The sequence below is a fragment of the Cricetulus griseus genome, chromosome 3 (assembly GCF_003668045.3).
Source record: "Cricetulus griseus strain 17A/GY chromosome 3, alternate assembly CriGri-PICRH-1.0, whole genome shotgun sequence".
Classification (NCBI taxonomy): Eukaryota; Metazoa; Chordata; class Mammalia; order Rodentia; family Cricetidae; genus Cricetulus; species Cricetulus griseus.
This window is the reverse complement of record NC_048596.1, coordinates 280741603-280759859: the sequence shown is the minus strand read 5'-3', so window position 1 is coordinate 280759859 and position 18257 is coordinate 280741603. Positions and strand designations below refer to the sequence as shown.

The 18257-nt window shown below is 48.0% G+C and overlaps 1 protein-coding gene across 16 annotated transcripts in view; it reads right to left on the bottom strand.

The window, feature by feature from the left end:
* Aopep (aminopeptidase O (putative)) overlaps nt 1-18257 on the bottom strand; it is a 296983-nt gene that overhangs the window by 120575 nt on the left and 158151 nt on the right. For all 16 annotated transcript variants that reach the window (XM_035443029.1, XM_035443028.1, XM_035443036.1 and 13 more), the window contains 2 exons: nt 16184-16373; nt 11507-11613 (listed from right to left, as the gene is read on the bottom strand). In XM_035443029.1, coding sequence (XP_035298920.1) covers nt 11507-11613; nt 16184-16373 — 297 coding nt within the window. The remainder of the gene's footprint in view (nt 1-11506; nt 11614-16183; nt 16374-18257) is intronic.

The following is an 18257-nucleotide window of genomic DNA, read 5'->3' as shown; positions in this document are numbered from 1 at the left end:
AACAGGTAGAGAGGAGGGACACCTGTTTATATTAGGGTAGGGATTATACTTTTTTTCGAAAGCAAGAGTGTCTGTGCTGAGTCATATTAGTGTGGAATTATGCAGCAGGGGAAGGGCTTTCTAAGTAGAGGCAATATGGAAAATGGCAGAGAGGTAAGGCAGGACAGTTGGCTAGACAGATGGCAGAGGCTGAGGGTGTGATTGTGTGCCTCACGTGTGTATGCTGAAGCATTAGCATCCAGTACGCAAGAATGGGACTGTGTTCGGAGAACAGAACCCTTCAAGGTGGTCAAGAGTGCAGCAACCAGTTTGAGTCCTAATTTGACTGATGCTCTCTTCCAGAGAAGACATTTGAACATTCAGAGAAAGGCCAGCCCCTCACCCCACCCACACACACAGACAAAATATCGCAGGAGCACAGGCAAGCTGGGGAGAAGTTCTTCCACAGAGAAGGACCTGTTGGTACCTGAGCCTTAGAATTCTGGCTTCTACTGTGAAAGAGCAAACTTTCTGCTGTCAAGGCTGCTGCTCTGGGTTTCTCGCCCTGGCCTGAGCTGACTCACACAGAATGGTCTGGGAGACACCCCAGTAGCTGGAATAGGACAAAGGACAGCAAGTGAGCAGACTGGGAACAGAGCTGATGCCCTGTGGGTTTCACACAGAGGAGCCTGAGGTTCTCCTGGTGGTGACGGATGGGGAGCTTTTGGAGGATTTGAAGGGAGATGACAGAGTCTGAGACATTGTGAAGAGAGAGCTCCCCAGTGGCATTGAGACAGAGTGGGGATGGCACAAAGGAAGGAGGTTTTCATAGCATGGATAAGGCCCTGTGTTTGAACCCAGCACTACACAGTGTGTGTGTGGGGGGGTGGGCAGGCAGGCAGAGGCAGGGTAGGGACAGAAAAGCAATTCACAGGCTGTGGGTTGTGTCACACAGGTGAAAAATTTCTAAACACACATAGTAGACTCAAGGGAAAGAAGAGTCTACTGATGAAATACTTTGTGGTAACATGGGCAGTCCCTAGTGGTGGGTCCTAGGAGAGAAGGAGAGGATGGGGCTGCCAGGAAAGGCGTGAAGTAGGGTGGGAGGGTGGAGCTCCCAGGAGAGGAGGAAGGGGACAAAGAGAAGTTTCCCACCCTGGAGGGGCATGTGGAACCGGTTCTGCCCTAAGAGGTGAGCAGATGCAGGTGGGATGGCATTGCCAGTGTCTGTGGTATAAGGGAGCCAGGAACACATCAGTGGACAGCTCCGCATTCACCTGCGAGCTAACAGACTAAGACAGCTGTGCCAGCAACAGAGTGGCAGGAGCCTCCAGCTTTGGTAGGGGTAGTGCCTCTGTGGCTTTCTGTAGGGGACAGTAAGCACACCTGTAGCCAGCCTCTAACAGGCGTGGCTTACTGTAGACAAAAAGGGGAATTGTAGGGAACAGTAAGCCACGCCTGTTAGAGGCTGGCTACAGGTGTGCCTCACCACGCCCTGTCCCCCCGACAGCTTTCAAACGTCTGTGCCAACTCTTAATAATTCACAGCCAGTTAGGAGATATCAGTGGAGGGTTTTGCCACAAGGAATGCTAAATAGTCCTACTTTGTGTCAGCACTTTGTAAAGCCACCTTTGGAAATAATTCGTAAGAAATTTTTACAATCTCTTGTTTATCATTACATGGATGAAATTCTTTTATCAGATTCTAATAAGGAAACTTTGGAACATATGTTTGAAATGGTGAAGGAAGTTTTGCCTCATTGGGGGTTACAGATTGCCCCAGAAAAGATACAAAGAGGAGATTCTGTTAACTATTTAGGTTACAAGATAGACTTACAAAGAATCAGACCTCAAAAGGTACAAATTAGGAGAAATCGTTATCAAATTCTTAACTCTCTTCAGAAATTATTAGGGGAAATTTCTCAATTACAGACGATTAGAAGGATCTGATATAAAGCATTTAAAAATGGCCCTTAAAGGTAATAAGGACCTAAACAGTCCCAGAATATTATCCACTGAGGCAGAAAAAGAGTTACAATGGGTAGAAAACAGAATATTGGATGCACATGTAGACTGGATAAACCTTAATTTAGACAGTATTCTGGTTATCTTACCATCCAGAGAATACCCTTCTGGGATTCTGATGCAGAGGGAAGATACCATATTGGAGTGGATGTTTCTGCCACATAAACAGAATAAAAAGTTAAAGACATATATAGAAAAGATTTCTGATTTGATTCTAAAGGGCAAATTAAGACTCTGTCAACTAACTGGAAAAGATCCAGCAGAAATTATAGTACCTTTAACTAAGGAGGAATTTTCCTCCTTATGGAAAGATAATGAATATTGGCAAATAGTTCTTACTGACTTTTTGGGAACGATTAGCAAAAATTATCCCAAAACTGACAGAATTAACTTCATAAAAAAGACAGTTCGGATTCTTCCACGTATTGTAAGACAAACTCCCATTTCTGGAGTTCTTACATTCTACACTGATGCCAACAAATCAGGTAAGGCAGGTTATAAAGCAGGTGAGGTAAGTAAAGTAGTTCAAAGTCCATATACATCTGTACAGAAGGCAGAATTAGATGCAATTCTCATGGTACTCATGGATTTCACAGAGCCTCTTAATATAGTTACTGATTCTCAATATGCAGAGAAAGCTGTGTTACACATTGAGACTGCAGAATTTGTTCCTGATAATACAGAATTAACTTCTCTGTTTATACAATTATGGGAAACAATCAGAAACAGAAGTAATCCTATATACATCACACATATCAGATCCCATACGGGTCTGCCAGGCCCACTAGCACAAGGCAATGGTGAGATTGATTGTTTATTAATTGGAAGTGTGCTAGAAGCCTCAGAATTTCATAAGAAACATCATGTAAATAGCAAAGGTTTGAAAAAGGACTTCTCCATTACTTGGCAACAAGACAAGGAGATAGTGAGAAACTGTCCTACTTGTTCCTTTTATAATCAAACTCCATTGCCAGCAAGTTGTAATCCTAAGGGCATTTGGAGAAATGAGGTTTGGCAGATGGATGTCTTTCACTTTGCAGAATTTGGAAATTTGAAATATGTGCATCATATATAGACACATTCTCAGGGTTACAATAGGCTACTGCTCTTAACTTTGAAAAAGCTGACTCTGTTATTACACACCTGCTAGAGGTGATGGCAGTTATGGGTATACCTGCACAAATAAAAACTGACAATGCTCCAGGATATGTCTCCACTACATTGGAACAGTTTTTCAAATATTATAACATAGAGCATGTCACTGGTTTACCACACAATCCTACGGGACAAGCAGTGGTTGAGATCTAATAGGACGCTTAAGGAGATGCTCCATAGACAGGCTTGGAAGACTAAACCCCCCAAACATAGGTTGCATAGTGCCTTATTAACACTAAACTTTCTTAATGTCAATGAGAAAGGACAAACAGCTGCAGAAAGACACTGGACTACAGAGAAAACTGCTGAACTGAATCAGCCTTTATACTTCAAAGATGTACTAACCTCTGTATGGAAACCAGGACAAGTGTTATGATGGGGTAGGGGTTTTGCAATGGTTTCTACAGGAGAAGAAAAACTTTGGATCATCAAAGTTGATCAAGATTTGAGTTGAAAAAGAAAAACCTCTCAACAAGGACAAGTGACAGGTATTTACTGAGGTATATCTCATAAACTAAATAGAAACCTCCCAAAGGAAAGGAAAGTGTTTTGCTTTTATCTTCACAGGAAAACTCATCTCCAGAAGTCAAAGGACACTGCATGGGTAGATACTTAAGAAGAGAAGGTAGCTATAACCATCAAACAAAAGGAACGTGCCATACGGTAAACTTTACAGCTGTCTCTCAAAGAACTCTATTTCTCTTTATTTTCCTAGTCACTATTCAATTAAACCAATGCTGGATTTAGAGGTGGATTTGGCTTTCCTCCTCTAAAATCCAAGCACGTTGTTTAACTAAACTTTAGAGTTTCTGTATTGTATCAAGAAGCCAATTGATGTAATACAGAATGAGAGAAGAATTTGGGGACTCTCTTTGTCTTTTCTTGGCTCTTTCCTTCAAGGTGTACATCCTCTCTTAATCGTTATTCTCCCATGGTTGCCTTTTCTAGTATGCATACTTACACAAGCAAACATTTCTCTGCTATTTATGTTTGAGTCCCACACAGCTAATGGAGATCTGCCTGACAGCAATCCCTGGACACCCTGGAAAGAAAATGGGCCACACCTCCTCGACTGCACTGGACTCAACTTTTTCCATTTCAACTGACACTCCGGCCAGAGCTTTGGGTACTGACTTCAATCAAGCTGAGGATTTCAAGCAAGATCTTCAATCAAGCGAATCCCATCTAACATGGACTGGATACAATCCATTCAAGGCTTTCACTACACTAACATTTTCTTCCTACAGGACCCCACAAGGATGTCGTCATGCCATTTCAGCAGGAAGTAACTTGGAGGATGCCACACCCCCTTTCCCCCATTGCTGTCACTTAGGATAGTGTATATACCTAGTTAGGGATAGCTTCCTATTATTTATGGTTGGGATTGAAAGGAGGTGTTCAGGCTTGGACACCTCTTTCAGATGACTTTAGGGTTTAGTTAAAATAGATAGTAAGGATGTGACATAAGCAGATTGTTGTATCTTCTTATATTTCACCTTTATGATTGTTAATTTTGGATACTTTACACTATTAAGTTTTAATTCTCTTTTAGACTAAAAGAGGAATTGTAGGGGAACCTGTAGCCATGCCTGCTTAGGGGCTGGCTACAGGTGTGCCTGACCACGCCTGCGAAGGCATAGTCAGGGTGACGTAGGGAAGGTTTAAGAGTGAGGGACACTCACGTGGCAGGCCCTTCTTTCGCTTTTATCTTTGGCTTGCCTTCAGACTGATGCCATGCCAGCTGGCTAGGTCCCTCTGTAAGTAAAGCTTTTCCCTATTAAATTCCCTTGTATATTTCCCACATTAAACCAGCCAACCAACAAACCAACCAAATAAACAAACAAATAACACCCCCCCCAAAAAAAAAACTCCTCAAAAATCACTCCACTGGGAATGGAGTCCCCTAAAGAACATCAGTTATGGGACAGGAAGCAACTCTGGTAAGACTGAAAAGGAGACAGGGTGGGGATTGGCGACAGAGGGAAGAGGCAGTGATTCTGGAGTGAAAGCCAGGGAATGGAAGAAGTTCCTGGAGTTTTCCATTGCTGGCAGGCAAAGCAGAGGGGTAAAGGAGGGTGCAGAGTTTAGAGGCACGCTTTCTTCATCCCGGTTAAAGCAGTATGCAGACTCCAGAGAATGGGATGCTCCTGACAAGGGGGAGGCTGGTGATGAGGTGAGTGTTATACTGGGAGAAAGGTGAGCATATTTTAGCAGTTACGGGGGAGAAGGAAAGGGTGTGTGTCTGTTGGCAACTGAAGACAGAGGCAGTAGAGCATGGTGCTTGTAGAGGAGGGCTCCAAGGGGGTTCACATGGGGCACGGTCCCCAACACAATGAAAATTTGCAGTGTGTTTGCCCAAAGGAGCAAAACAGAGATTATGGCCCTTTAGTCACCTATAATCCTAGCACTTGGAGAGCCTAAGTCCTGGGAAGAATGTAGCAAGTCTGAGGCAGCCTGGCCACATAGTGTTTACCAGGTCAGTTAGGTATGTGAGCCTGTAGTGAATTTTCGTCCGTGACAACCTGATTTAAAATCACCCAGGAGACACACCTCTAGGCTGTCTTTGAGGTCTTTTCCAGGGCTGTAAATGAGGAGACTCGCCCTGAATGTGAGCACCCAGAGCCAGAATAGACAGAGAGGGGATGGTGAACGTGGGTACCAGCACTCATCTCTCTCTGCTTCCAGACTGGCAGCCTTGCCACCATGGCTTTCTCTAAGACCTTCCTTAAGTCCATTTTGTCCATTTTCTAGAGTATCTCATCATAGCAATGAGAAAAGAAACCAACACACAGGACTCTTAACAGTGGGATCTCAAACAAAACAGGACAAACAATCTTAGCTAGGGTTTCTGCTGCTGTGGTAAAACACCATACCGAAAGCAACTTGGGGAGTTTGTTGTCTGCCATCCAAGGAGGTGGGGGCAGGAACTCAGGGCAAGAACCTGGATACAGAGGCCTTGGAGGAGGCAGGGGAGTGATGCTCACTGGCTTGCTCCTCATGGTTTGCTCAGCCTTATTTCTTACACAACCCAGGTGTGGCCTCACCACACAGGGGGTTGGGCCCTCCATATCAATCACTAATTATGAAAATGGAGCCAGCATTGTGGCACTCACCTTTAATGTCAGCACCCAAAAGATGAACTGTAATCCGGGATGGTAAAGTCTCTTTATTCAAGAAAACACCAGGGCAAAACGCAGGCCAGAGCGAGGTTACAGGAACCCAGCAAGCATGGCCAGAAAAAAAAGGGGCTAGGGTCCCCACGTGCCGCCCTAAAGAAGCTCCCTTACGTCACCCCGGCTTTCCTTCATCATGCCCTTATGGGCGAGTCCCGGGTCCACGTAGTACCTGTCCCAGGACTATTGGGCGGGGCTAGGGTGTCTCTCTACAGTTTCCCCTTTCCCAAATGTCTCTAGCTTGTGTTAAGTTGGCATAAATCTAGCCAGTACACAAACAAAGCAAAAACTAAATCCAGGTGAGTTTACTAGGCCCCGTGTTGAAATACACGGATAAGGCTGGCTTCAGGCACAGTAATTAAAGGGTTCCTGCCCTTCACTGTAAGCAGCAAGACGACCCAGTTTCCAGTCCCCATACACCATGTGCCTCTGTATAACCTAGGATGTCTGGACAGCTGTTGTAGACTGCATTACCATGGCTACCCCTGCAGGATCCCTCCAGGGAGCTTTCTGTTCTCTCTGACAGGATAAATGGTGCCCAGTCCATATTCTAAAGCAAGGGCAACTTTCTCCCCCCCCCATTCACATCCAGACCCTCCCTCCCCTTCTTCCTGGGGGGCTTTGGGGCCACAGCTCTTCTGTGTTTGGTCAAGATGTATGCATCCCCAGTTGGCTTTTAGAACTAGTTCTCGGAAGTAGACAGGCTGACGTGGGGATACTTGGGAGGTCAGGGCAGATGTGGACCTAGAGCTGCTGCTGTGCAGTTGGTCAAAGGAAGAACGCACATGCCCGTTCAGTTTTCCTCGAGGGCCAGGGAAGCAAGACAGGGAGGGAGAAGGCCTGGCCTGGAATCAAAGCTGTGAGAGAAGCTACTTCTAGACCAAGTCAAGCTCAGACTGCAGGAGGGAGGGGCACCTGAAAAACTCACCTCCACCTGAATCGGAAGCCAGGGGCTCTCAGGGAAGTTTTTCTGAGTCTGGTTTGTGTCATTGCCAACTGATAGGCCCACACACACCACGAAAAATCTGCCACATTCTTCAGAAATTAGAAACACCAATTTTGGGAAAGCTTGAGAGGTAAAAGCTTCCAGGATGATGGAGAGTTGTGCGAGAAGAGTTTCAGTGAGTGCGCCCCACATATGGCTTTAGATTAGAAGCCGGGAGATTAGGGCACCATGCAAATGTGCAGAACATAATGGCTTGCACTTTAGCTCTGGACAGAATTACCAATGCGCTCCCCCATCCCATTATCAGGCCACTGGGTGAGGCATTCACACGAAGAAAGAACGGATGCCTACATCTATCTAGCACTGTAGCAATGGTGGAGGCAGCAGCTTCCAGCTGGATGGCTCGTCAGTGCCTCCTTTGTGACACACTGCATGCTTTCTCAGCTGGGGTATAACTTTAACCACGAGTCCCCACATAAGCAGCAGTAATAAATCACAAACAAACAGCAACAACAAAAACAGAGGTTTCTTCTGACCCTACTCTTGTAGCTCTTCCATCTCTTGGGGCCTGTCAGAAAATGTTATAGAGTTGAGGGACTGGAAACCTTGCTGAAGTCCCCTAGCATCTGGCTAGTGCTGTACTGCTGGAATGAAAAACAAAACAAAACAAAAACAAAAACAAAAAACACACACACATCAGATTTCTGCTGGCGATTCTGCCTAGGGCTAGCAGACGGGGGAAGAGTAAGACTGAGAGAGCCAATGATTTCTCAGCAAGGAGAAAGAGCCTTGACCGCCGACCAGTGCATGAGCATGGGTTTAGCTATATGACCCCTAATATTTGAAACCCAGAGGAAGCGACCATGCTTCCAGAGTTGTAGCTGTACTTCTTAGAGGCACTCCAGCCAGGAAGGAACGTACAAGAAACAGCTGGAGCCCAAACAAAATTCATGGTGAAGTCAGCTGAAGACTCATTTGATGACATCGAACATCAGTCGATGTAAAACACACAGGGTAAGATGTGGGTCAGTGCTGGGAGTTTAGAAGGCTCACACAGCCAGGCAGGGTGGTACGTGGGCAATCCCGGGACTGTGGGAGTCTGGGAGGAGGATCACAGCTCAAGGACAGTCAGAGCAGCTTAGTGAAACTCAAGATTCCAAATGACATTTAAAAAAAAGTTGCAGATATAGCACAGTGGCACACACACACTGTGGCATGGGTGTGTGCCCATGCAGTTGTGACACAATGAGATCTCAGATTTTTGGTTTGTCTCTTCTTGCTTTACAATACGATCTATAGAACCAGCAAAATGGCATTTTCTTTGATGAGGTGACAGGTGCATCCTATACACAGTGCAGCACTCCAACCTGTGACCTTCTGACTTCAAGATGCCTGAAGCTTTTCTTTTTTTTTTTTTTTTTTTTAATGCCACCGAGGGCGGGGCTGTGATAACAGAACAGAGAGCCCCAGCTGTGATGCTACACAGGTTCTGTCTCTGAGGTGCACATGGCTCTTGGTCCTCGTTTCAAGATGGTGGAGCAGCCTGACCAGAAAGGGACAGGGGGAAAGGCACTATCTATGATCACTGCGTTGCTTTGAGGGAGTTCTTTCTCAGGGCATTTGCATACTAACACACACTCTTCGAACACATTTTATGCATGTCATTTGTTTTCCATGTCAGTGACTTAAGGTTTTCTGTGACCATTTTAGGGAGAGAGCTCCAGGAGTAAGATGAACCCAATAATGTAACTGCTCCTCACTGCACACGAAGCTGATGAAATAATCTGTCTGCAGCAGGCCCTTCAGACGCACTGTGTTCAGTCAGCCTCAATTTAGGCCAAGACAGTTTCTGAATATTAAGACAAAGGAAAGTAAGTAAAAGCCACAATAAACCTTCTAGTTCAAACATCCAAAGTGCCCCCAGCTCCTCTCCTGTGGAGAAGCCTTCACTCCCTGCAGCTGGGCTGACCACAGCTCCACAGAGGACAGGGGTGAGAAGTGAGAGCTGGAGGCGTCTCCTCACGACGAAGTTGATGTTCTTCCACACACAAAGGACACCCCACGCAGGACCACAGCCACCAGGAGACTAAACATGTGAGAACAGGGAGGATCTTTTAATTGGAGGAACTGAGTCTGGGGAGAAGGATTCGCAGTTCACGCAGCTTGCCTTTAGCACGAGGCAGCGTCCCCGAATTCCGCCCTCGTGATGCCCCCTGATCCAGCTGGCACGGCCATTGTGCACGTGGCATTGCCTCCACACCTCTCCACAGCACATGAACAAACTCGGAATCCAAGGCTGCTGCCATCCTTCACACAGTTCTCCCTAAGGCCATGTTTCCCAGTGGCATCCATACTAGCTGCTCTCACCTTCTTCCCTTTCCTCTACCGCCTGGATACCCCAGTTTCCCCCACATACACAGCAGTTTCCCAGGATCCTTTGCTGAATCATCTGACAACTTTTCTTGTACGCTCAGTACAAGTACGCTCAGGTGAGTACTGCTCAGGATGAATGCTGAATGTCACTGGCTACCTATCTATCCAGCATCTCAAAGTCAGTGTACACAAAACCAGAATCTTTACTGAACACCTGTTCTTCCACTTAGGTAAATGTTGTCACCAGATCTACCCAAAGCCCCGGTCATTCTGGGTACTCTCACTGGCCTTGTCTGCCACTGGTGCCTCTAAAACACACATCCACCAGGTCACTGCTCCACAGGGACCCTCCCTCTGCACTGCACCTCTGCTCTCTGCCTGCAGCCCATTCTGGAAACATCAGCAAGCTCAGGATGCTTGCACGCTGAGACTAGCTAGCTTCTGAGGAACATGGTCAAAGCCTCTCTTGATTCCTGGTTCTGCCACTTATGCTCCCAAGGCTCAACAAGGCTCTTTCCAGCCCCCAAAGCCTTTGAGCTCCCTAGTCTGCCAAGCTGAGCACATGTCAAGCTTAGTCTTGATGTCTTCCAGTTAGTTCAGAAATCGTGAATGGAGCCTGCTGCATTACTGCTTACGGTCTATAACAGGCTTGGACATTTAACACTGTCCCTGCTAAGTACAAGCTCTTTGAGAGCAGGTGCCATGTCCACACTACAGGAACAACTAGGCTGGCTGGCTGACCATAGTTTGACTTCGGAGACACTCGGGCACAGTGACCTTGGGCTTAAAGGCAGGGCTCTGGCTCCTAGCTGACCAGGCTTTACCAGTGCTCTAGTTGTCTCTTCCCAACAATGGAGAAGTCATCCTGGGGAGGTGGGGCACAGTTAAGAGTACAGGCTGGGCACCGGCCATGGCAAGGGCAGCGCTGCACAAAAGCACTAGACAGTCTTGCTCCCTTGGGTCTGCCGGGCTTGGTCTGCTTCTGCTCTGGCTTTTGCCTCCCAGCATGGTTCAGGCCCAGTGCTGGGGAAAAGGGGTGGTGGGAATAGGAGGATGCTTATTTAGAAGCAATCGACAGCAGAAGTGCCCTAGGCAGGCAGGCCTCTGACCAGAGGGATAAGGTAGCTCCTCGGGATGCCATGCACAATGGGTTGCTAAAGGATTAATTACTAGATTGGGCCACCCTTCCCACTGATTCCTAATACTTGGTTCTCTTCAACAGGGGTTGGAGAGGGAAGCTTCTGTTGTCACAGCAACCTTGGTGCTCCTGGTGCCTAGACCAGAGGCTTCAGATAAAGGTTTATAGCACCAGAGCACCAAAGAAGCAAGGATGGAACTAGGGAAAAAAAATGGCAAGAAGTTATCCTACAAGTGCCGTGTGTACTCCGAAAACAACATCCAGGAGCAGAGAGCAGTGGTGGCTTCTTGCTGGGCAACAACAGAACAAAAGGCCCCATTGACATGCACATCTGTTACCACTAAATGCAAAGCAATCAATATTTTCCTACAGAGTTCCCCATCTTTGGCTTTAAAGGGTTACTGTCTGCCAAATTGCTGAACCCTAACCTTCTTCATGTCCACAGTCACCACATAAAGTGACTATTAGAACTTCAAACCAAAACTTTAGTCCCTCATGTTATTTTTTTCCCCCTTGAATAGAGACACCAGGTGAATCTCAGAAGGCAAATCACAACCCACACCCTGGAAGACTTGGAACATAGCAGTCATGTCCCTGGGAAGGTGAGGAACCCAAGCCCTGTTGGATTTTAAAGGAAACAGTAGATTTGGTCAGCCAGCAAGGATGTGTCCATAAGGTGGCTGGGGGAGGAGGTGGGAAGCCAGCTTTGGCGTCTTACCTCAACACCTGCATTTCCTCTGGGGAGTTCCGCAGCTCATCCTGCAGGCGACGCCAGCGCAGGCAAGCCCTTAGCTCTTGCTGCTCCAGGGCCTCATGTGGGGGCAGCTACATGGGGCAGACACACAAACACATAGGCAAAGTGGAGTCATTGTGTGGGTCGGGCTTTGCTTAGCAAAGGACTTACTTTGTTCCCTGGGGGACAACAGGGCCTGCCCTCCTTCCCTGTGCTCTCCAACACAAGAGGGCTGAATGATGGATGCTCTGAGTTCTTCAAAGGAGCAGCAGCAAGGGAGGGAGCCCTACAAAGCCCTTGTGCTGGTGGGCACGGCAGCCCTGTCTGCAGGGTCCCCGGCCCTGGAACCTGCTCCAGTCCAGAACACACACCTGAGAAGGGGGCTTCCCCACAGGCCATTTCTCCTTTGAGTCCATCCAGCCTTCTTTCCCGGCCTTGTGTTTCTGCATGGGGAGGGGACAGGCTCCTCCACTTCCCTCTTATCCCCCCCACCCTCAATTTTGTTAAGGACTGTTTATAGTGGAGCCTGCTAATGTAATCCAGATGACTCTGTTTGCATAGATCCAGAAAAAAAAAAAGTATACTGTCTGGACTCAATTTGGAGGCAGGGGAGGCCATCACACTGCCCCACAGAGTCAGAACTGGCTGCTGTCACATGGACCTGCTCACAAGGCCACATGGCTGGGATCTCCATAAAGAAGGCAGGAAGTGAAGCACAATGCAGGGAGGGAAACGGGCAGGACACGCATACATTTTCAGAAGTTACAGTTCTCTGATGATGCAGTCGCCAAATCTCTCTGCACGCCCTGGGGTCATTATGGAAGACTGAGCCACCATGAAGAGTGGTATGTGGGGGCACCCATCTCAGACTGGGGGCAACATGCAGCTCCTTGTCATGAGGGGAGGTGCGGGGCCAGAAGACTTCCCAGGGTAGGTGGTGATGCCGGAGCTTGCAGGGGCGGAGACTTCAGGAAGTGAGAGAGCAGCAGTGGTTTGGAAAGAGTGTTCTTAGAGAATGGTAAGGGGCATGGATGAGCTGGGATCAGACAACCAAGGCAGGGAGGGAGAGTGGCAGAGGGGTCAGAGGTCAGTAGACTGCTCCACAAGACAGGCTCATTGAAGAGTGAGCTTAACGTGCGTGCATTTGGAGACAAGACCTTTCAAAAGGTGATCATGGTTAAACAAAGCTTTTAGAGGAGACCCTGAGCCCTCAGGGCTGTGGTCTTACGAGAGGGAGACCCTGGACCTCTGGAAGAGTGACCATGTGAGACAAGAGTGAGGGACAGCTGTCGGCAGCCAGGACAAGGGCCACCCCAGAAGATCCATTATGTTGGTCCCTGGGTCCTGTCAGCTTCTTGAGCTGTTTATTCAAGCCACCCCTCTGGAGCTGGACGGTGGCAGCCCAGGCAGATTTGCAGAGGTGTGGAAGGAGCACAGCCATGTCCGGTCGTTCAACCTGGCAGCTTCCTCACTTCTTCCCATGGCTACTGCTTGGGGTGGGGGTGGGGGTGGGGTGCAGCATTGTTCTCCTCCTCATTCTGTGACTTTGTACACCTCTTTGCTGGGCTTTTGGGCTCAGTGCTGTGGCACCTACCTCCTCAGGGCCATTGCATTCTGTACTACTCTGGGCCTCGCCTGGTCCTCGGGCAGGAAGACCTGAAAGGGAGATTTATCAGGCTGGCCCTCAGGAGACAAAGGGTCAGAGTGATGGACCTTCTCCAGAAACCTTCCTGAACTCTAGTGGGGGGGGGGTGCTCTAAAAAAGCTGCTTGCCTGAGGAGCCTTGGCGTTCTCGTATGTTGAAGTTAATGCTTACACTGGGAAAGGAGATGAGAGGCCACCCTTATGGAAGGTTATGGGGGACAGGAAGGGTGGAAAAAGACCAGGATGCTTTCCCTAAAGCCACAGTGGCAGGCTCCTCTTCCATGAGGCTTTCTGGCCTCACCCTCTCTGTCTCTCTGTCTCTCTGTCTCTCTCTCTCTCTCTCTGTCTCTCTCTCTCTGTCTCTCTCTCTCTCTGTCTCTCCCCAATGATGGGGAATGTACTTCTTTGTGTTTACCTTATTGATTGTTGAATAAAATACTGTTTGGCCAATGGAAGCAAGGACCAGGAGTCAAAGAAGATTCTGGGAAATGTAGTAGAGAAGTGGTGATCCAGGCAGGAAGTGACATGGCAAGGAGACTCATATCTAAGCGAGGAAACAGGAAGTGTGCTATCTTTCCCCTCTGCTCCTGCTCCTGTGGCACAATGTGATCCACCGACAAGGAGGGATGCCAATAAGGCATCCAATAAGATAAGTCTTATAACATATATAGGTTTATGATAATTGAGACTGAGCTAACAGATGAGAATCCTAGTCATTGGCCAAGCAGCTTTAAACCTAATACAAGTTTCTGTGTATTCATTTGGGCCTAACTCGGGCGGGCGGCTGGCATAAAGCTCACACGTGGTGGTGGGGCTCAGGCGGCTTTTGGCAGAAAGATTTATCGTAACACCCCACCCCCCTTCCACTGAGGGTTTCTCTTAGCCTCCACCTTTGGGCCCCATAGGTTGAACATGGAAAGGACTTGGAAGCTACACAGCAGGTGGCCCTGCCTTCTTCTCTCACCTGATAGGGACACATTTGCTTGGAACAGAGGCAGGACCCAAACACAGGCAGGATACATGGTAAAGGAGGAGTCCCCTCTTTCAAAATGAACTTAGGGGCACTATAGGGTGGCTGAAATGAACTCAGGAGCTGCCAATCTGCACAAGCTGAGGGAGAAATGAAGACAGGGCACATCTTCCCTTGATATCTCCCCCTGCAGAAGGCTGATGGGGGCAGGGTGGAAGGCAATGGGCATGTCACACACAGCTTTCATGTGTCTGGAATGTGTTAGGCTCACTCACACGTTACGCCATCCACTTTGTGAGCCTGAGTCTTCTAGACCCATCATTCCCCAAGGGGGAAACCAAGGTTCAAGGAAGGAAGCTATAGAACTGGCCTACACTCAGGAGGTTAGTGAGCGAGAGATAAGATTCAAACCCGACCAGCCCATAGCCCAGTCTCTCTCTTCCAGTCACCTGGATAGCTTCTCAGGAGCAGGGTGTATTTTGGTACCCGATGGCTCCACGTGGGAAGAGGACAGAGGGACAAGTAAGCTGTAGACCCACTGTGTGATGATGACATGGCTTCTGTAGTGAGAATAAGGAAAGCACACAGAGGCCAGGAGAGCTGTGCTGGGAAGTTTGAGGTGTGAAACAGTTTGGGTTTCAGAGATGGGACCTCAGTCTGGCCGCAGAAACACAAAGACTTCACCAGGAAGGATGCTCTTGAGCAAAATCAATCAGTGAGAATGGACTTGGGAGTTTTAGAAAAATGGTAAGAAAGCAAGGGTGGGGACCACGTAGAAAAGAAGTGACCCTGGGATTAGAAGTAGGGAAAAAGTGGGAAACGGTTCTGCAGTCTCATGCTCAGGGGAACTGATGGTCAAGGCTCAAGTGGAGGCAGTGAAAGGGTGTTGGCTCAGTGCTTTTCACCCTAGAGGTTGAACCCAGACCCATAGGCTAAGCAGAGGTATGGCCACTGAGCAGACAGTCTCAGATCTTGAACCTCCAGTTTCAACCTATGGCCTACAGGATAAACCAATGAGCTACATTGGAAGCCCCTGATTTTTACACTTGATAAAAACAAATTGCTTCTTGTGTCACTCAAGCTAAGGCCAGTCTGATACTCACTCCATTGCCCAAGGTGGCCTCAAAGCTGTGGCAATACTCTTGCTCAAGCACCCCCACATGCTGGGAATACAAGTGTGAGCCACCATGCCTGGTTTACAGCATCTTTTCTGAATTAGTGAGCGAGCGAGCAGCACGTAGGAATACAGAAATCCTGAGTTCCCAAAACACTTGTCCCAGCCACAGTGAGCCTCCCTTTAAACATGATAACTGAATGTAGCAGAGTGGCAGTTACCAGTTTGTCATGTTACCTAATCCACAGCACTAAATGCCTTGTCCTTCATCCAGAGATTTCCATTATTTTTTAGGAAAGGAGGTTGGGGCAGAGTCTTATTGTCTGGAACTGAACGTCCTGGAATTTATATAGACTAGACTGGCCTCAAACTCCTGTCCATCTTCCAGCCTCAGCCTCACAAGTGCTGTGATTCCAGGTAGGAGCCACACCCCCAGAACTTATTAATATGTAAATCTGATTATTTAAAAAAAAAAAAACCCACAGCTAGGGAAGAGTACTCACACAAGTTCCAGTCCAGCCTGGTTACACAGATACCTCCAGGCCAGCTGGAGGTACACAGACCTACAAGGATCCTGTCTCAAGACAAAAAACATTCACAGCTAATGATCCCATGACCATAACACGTGCGTATGATGCAATCCAGGAATCTGACCTTTTCTTCGTGCCTCTGCTCAGATATGTCCTTAGCAGGTCTTCTCTAACTCTGTGGCCAAGACTGACCCCTCCACCGGGTGTGGGGCTCTCAAAGTACTTATCACCACATTGCCACTGCTTTTGTTTATCTGTTCCTTCCTCCTCTAGACTGTGTACTTGGGGAGAGCAGTCTTTTTACAGTAATTATCCTGCCTCGTGCACTCAGCATGTAAGGACTGAATGAATGGGTAAATGACAACAGAACCTGATTCTGGGGAGGGGGAATTCTCTGAACCCACCTGCTGTGCTTCGGCCCAAAATACGTCTTCCAAGTGAGTGGCAAACCCTTCGCTGAGCCACTCCTCTGTCCAGTCTCGGGCCCCGATGGCTAGGCCGAACCAGGCGTGAGCAATTTCGTGGCAGAGACGGGTCCCACAGAGATGGCTCCTGCCTGTTAAGGTGCTCTGAGAGAGGAAGATGATGTGTGGGCTGCAGGTAATGGGAGAGAAAACATGAGGAGTCCTGTTAGCACCTGTCCTCGTGGCTCCCCAGTGGGGCGGCTTTCTCAGCCTGCAGGGTCTGTTATTACTGTGTGCATTGCCAGATCGTGACGGACAGATGTGGCTTCGATGCTTTTAGACCTAAATCAAGTGGCAGTTTATGCTACTGGCAGCTGTTCAAGTGGCTGTTTCTGCCAGCAGTTGTCTTCGTCATCAGGCTCCTATTACCTGTAATAAGTAACCTGCGCTAAGTTTTTATACTGAAAAAAATTACAAGGCAATGGAAACGTTTACTATGAAATCTGGACTGTAAAAGAGGAACAGGTGTGAGAATGTGAAGCCCATACTGTCAGGAGAGTGATCAAAGAAGACTGTTCAGCCAAAAATCCTAACAGCTCACAGGCAAATTGGGAAGTCATGCGGAAGGCCAGGAAGAGCTGAAAAGAATAGAACCTCAAATCTTCCATTTCACACTGGAGCTGACTGTGGAGTTAACAACCAAACAGGTGTCCTGGGTGGGGAGACTCCTGAGTAGCCCAGAGAAGAGCCCTGTGCCTACAAAACAAAGACTCTCCCTGCGAGCTGCAGGCCCTTAAGGGCTCATGTGACAAGAGAATCATGAAAGTGAAGGAGGGGCAATAACCCTCCCAGGGGTGCAAACAGCCCCGGGGCTGGCACCAGATGGGGGGAGTCATCTAATCTCATTTTCCATAGCTTCTTCTGTAGCTCCAAATACCATGATTAAAAAACTGCGTAGATGAAGTGAGAGGAGGCAGGTGTGGGAAAGGAGAGACAAACGGAATCTTCTTCGCTTGGCTTCTTCCACCTTCAGCACTGAGGGCTCATTTGTGTTCTTCCTAATGCAGAATGTGTTCTTTTAAAAAACAAATCCATGAATTAAAGCAAGTGAGTTGTGAGAACTTTCAAAGTAAGGAACTATACACACCAGTTCCTTCTTTCAAAAGCCATTTGTTTGCCATCATGTCAGCTCTGCACAAGCCAAGGATTTCTGGCCCACCCCCACAGCCACCATTAGAGAAAAACCCCACCTATATTTCCCTTACACAATATCACCCATTCAGCTCAGAGAGCTAAATTGCAATCGCGGGAGTCAGGACTGCCAAAATAGACAGCTTTCATGTGAAGTAATAACAGGGTAGGCACGCAAATGAAAAAGCATCTGCCAGGCTTTCCGGAAAGCCCACAGAAACCCCACATATTAAAAGCAGAGTTGACGCGCTGAGGACAAAGGGGTGCGTTGCAACAGGCACTAAGAATTGAGCAGATTACTAGCTCAGACAAAAATGTAAGTAGGAAGGCAGGGAGGGAACCTCCAGGCACAGGGGCTGGCCTCACCTTTAACCTTACCAAGAGAGAAAAATGGCACAACCTGGCATTCTCAAATGAAAGACCCCTGGCTCTGCCAAGTGTGATGCTACACGGAAAGCCACAGAAATGCAAAAGTAAATAACATTCCAGACATACTGCTGGCAGCAGTGCGCCCTGTAGCTAAAACAAAACAGAGTAACTTCAGACGGTGTGAGCCAGCTCAGAGATGAGCCTGCCACGAAAGGGTCCAGTGGCCAGAGTGACAGCTGTGGCCCTGTGGGCAGAGACTAGACAGCTAGCTGCTCCTGGCTTGAGCCAGGGAAGTTCAAAGGGGGTGAGGGGAGGGCTGCCACTTCATGGGACACACTGCTTTGTACCTTTGGAAGCTCAGCCAAACAAGGCCCACTTGAACAGCTAGTCCAGAAGGCAGGAGGGGTTTGTAAGCATGGCCCATGGCAAAGCGTTTCACTCTCCATGCTTCAGTTTTCCCCCCTTCAACAGTCATCTCCACCAGACTTCCCTCCCCACCTTTCTTAACCCAGGG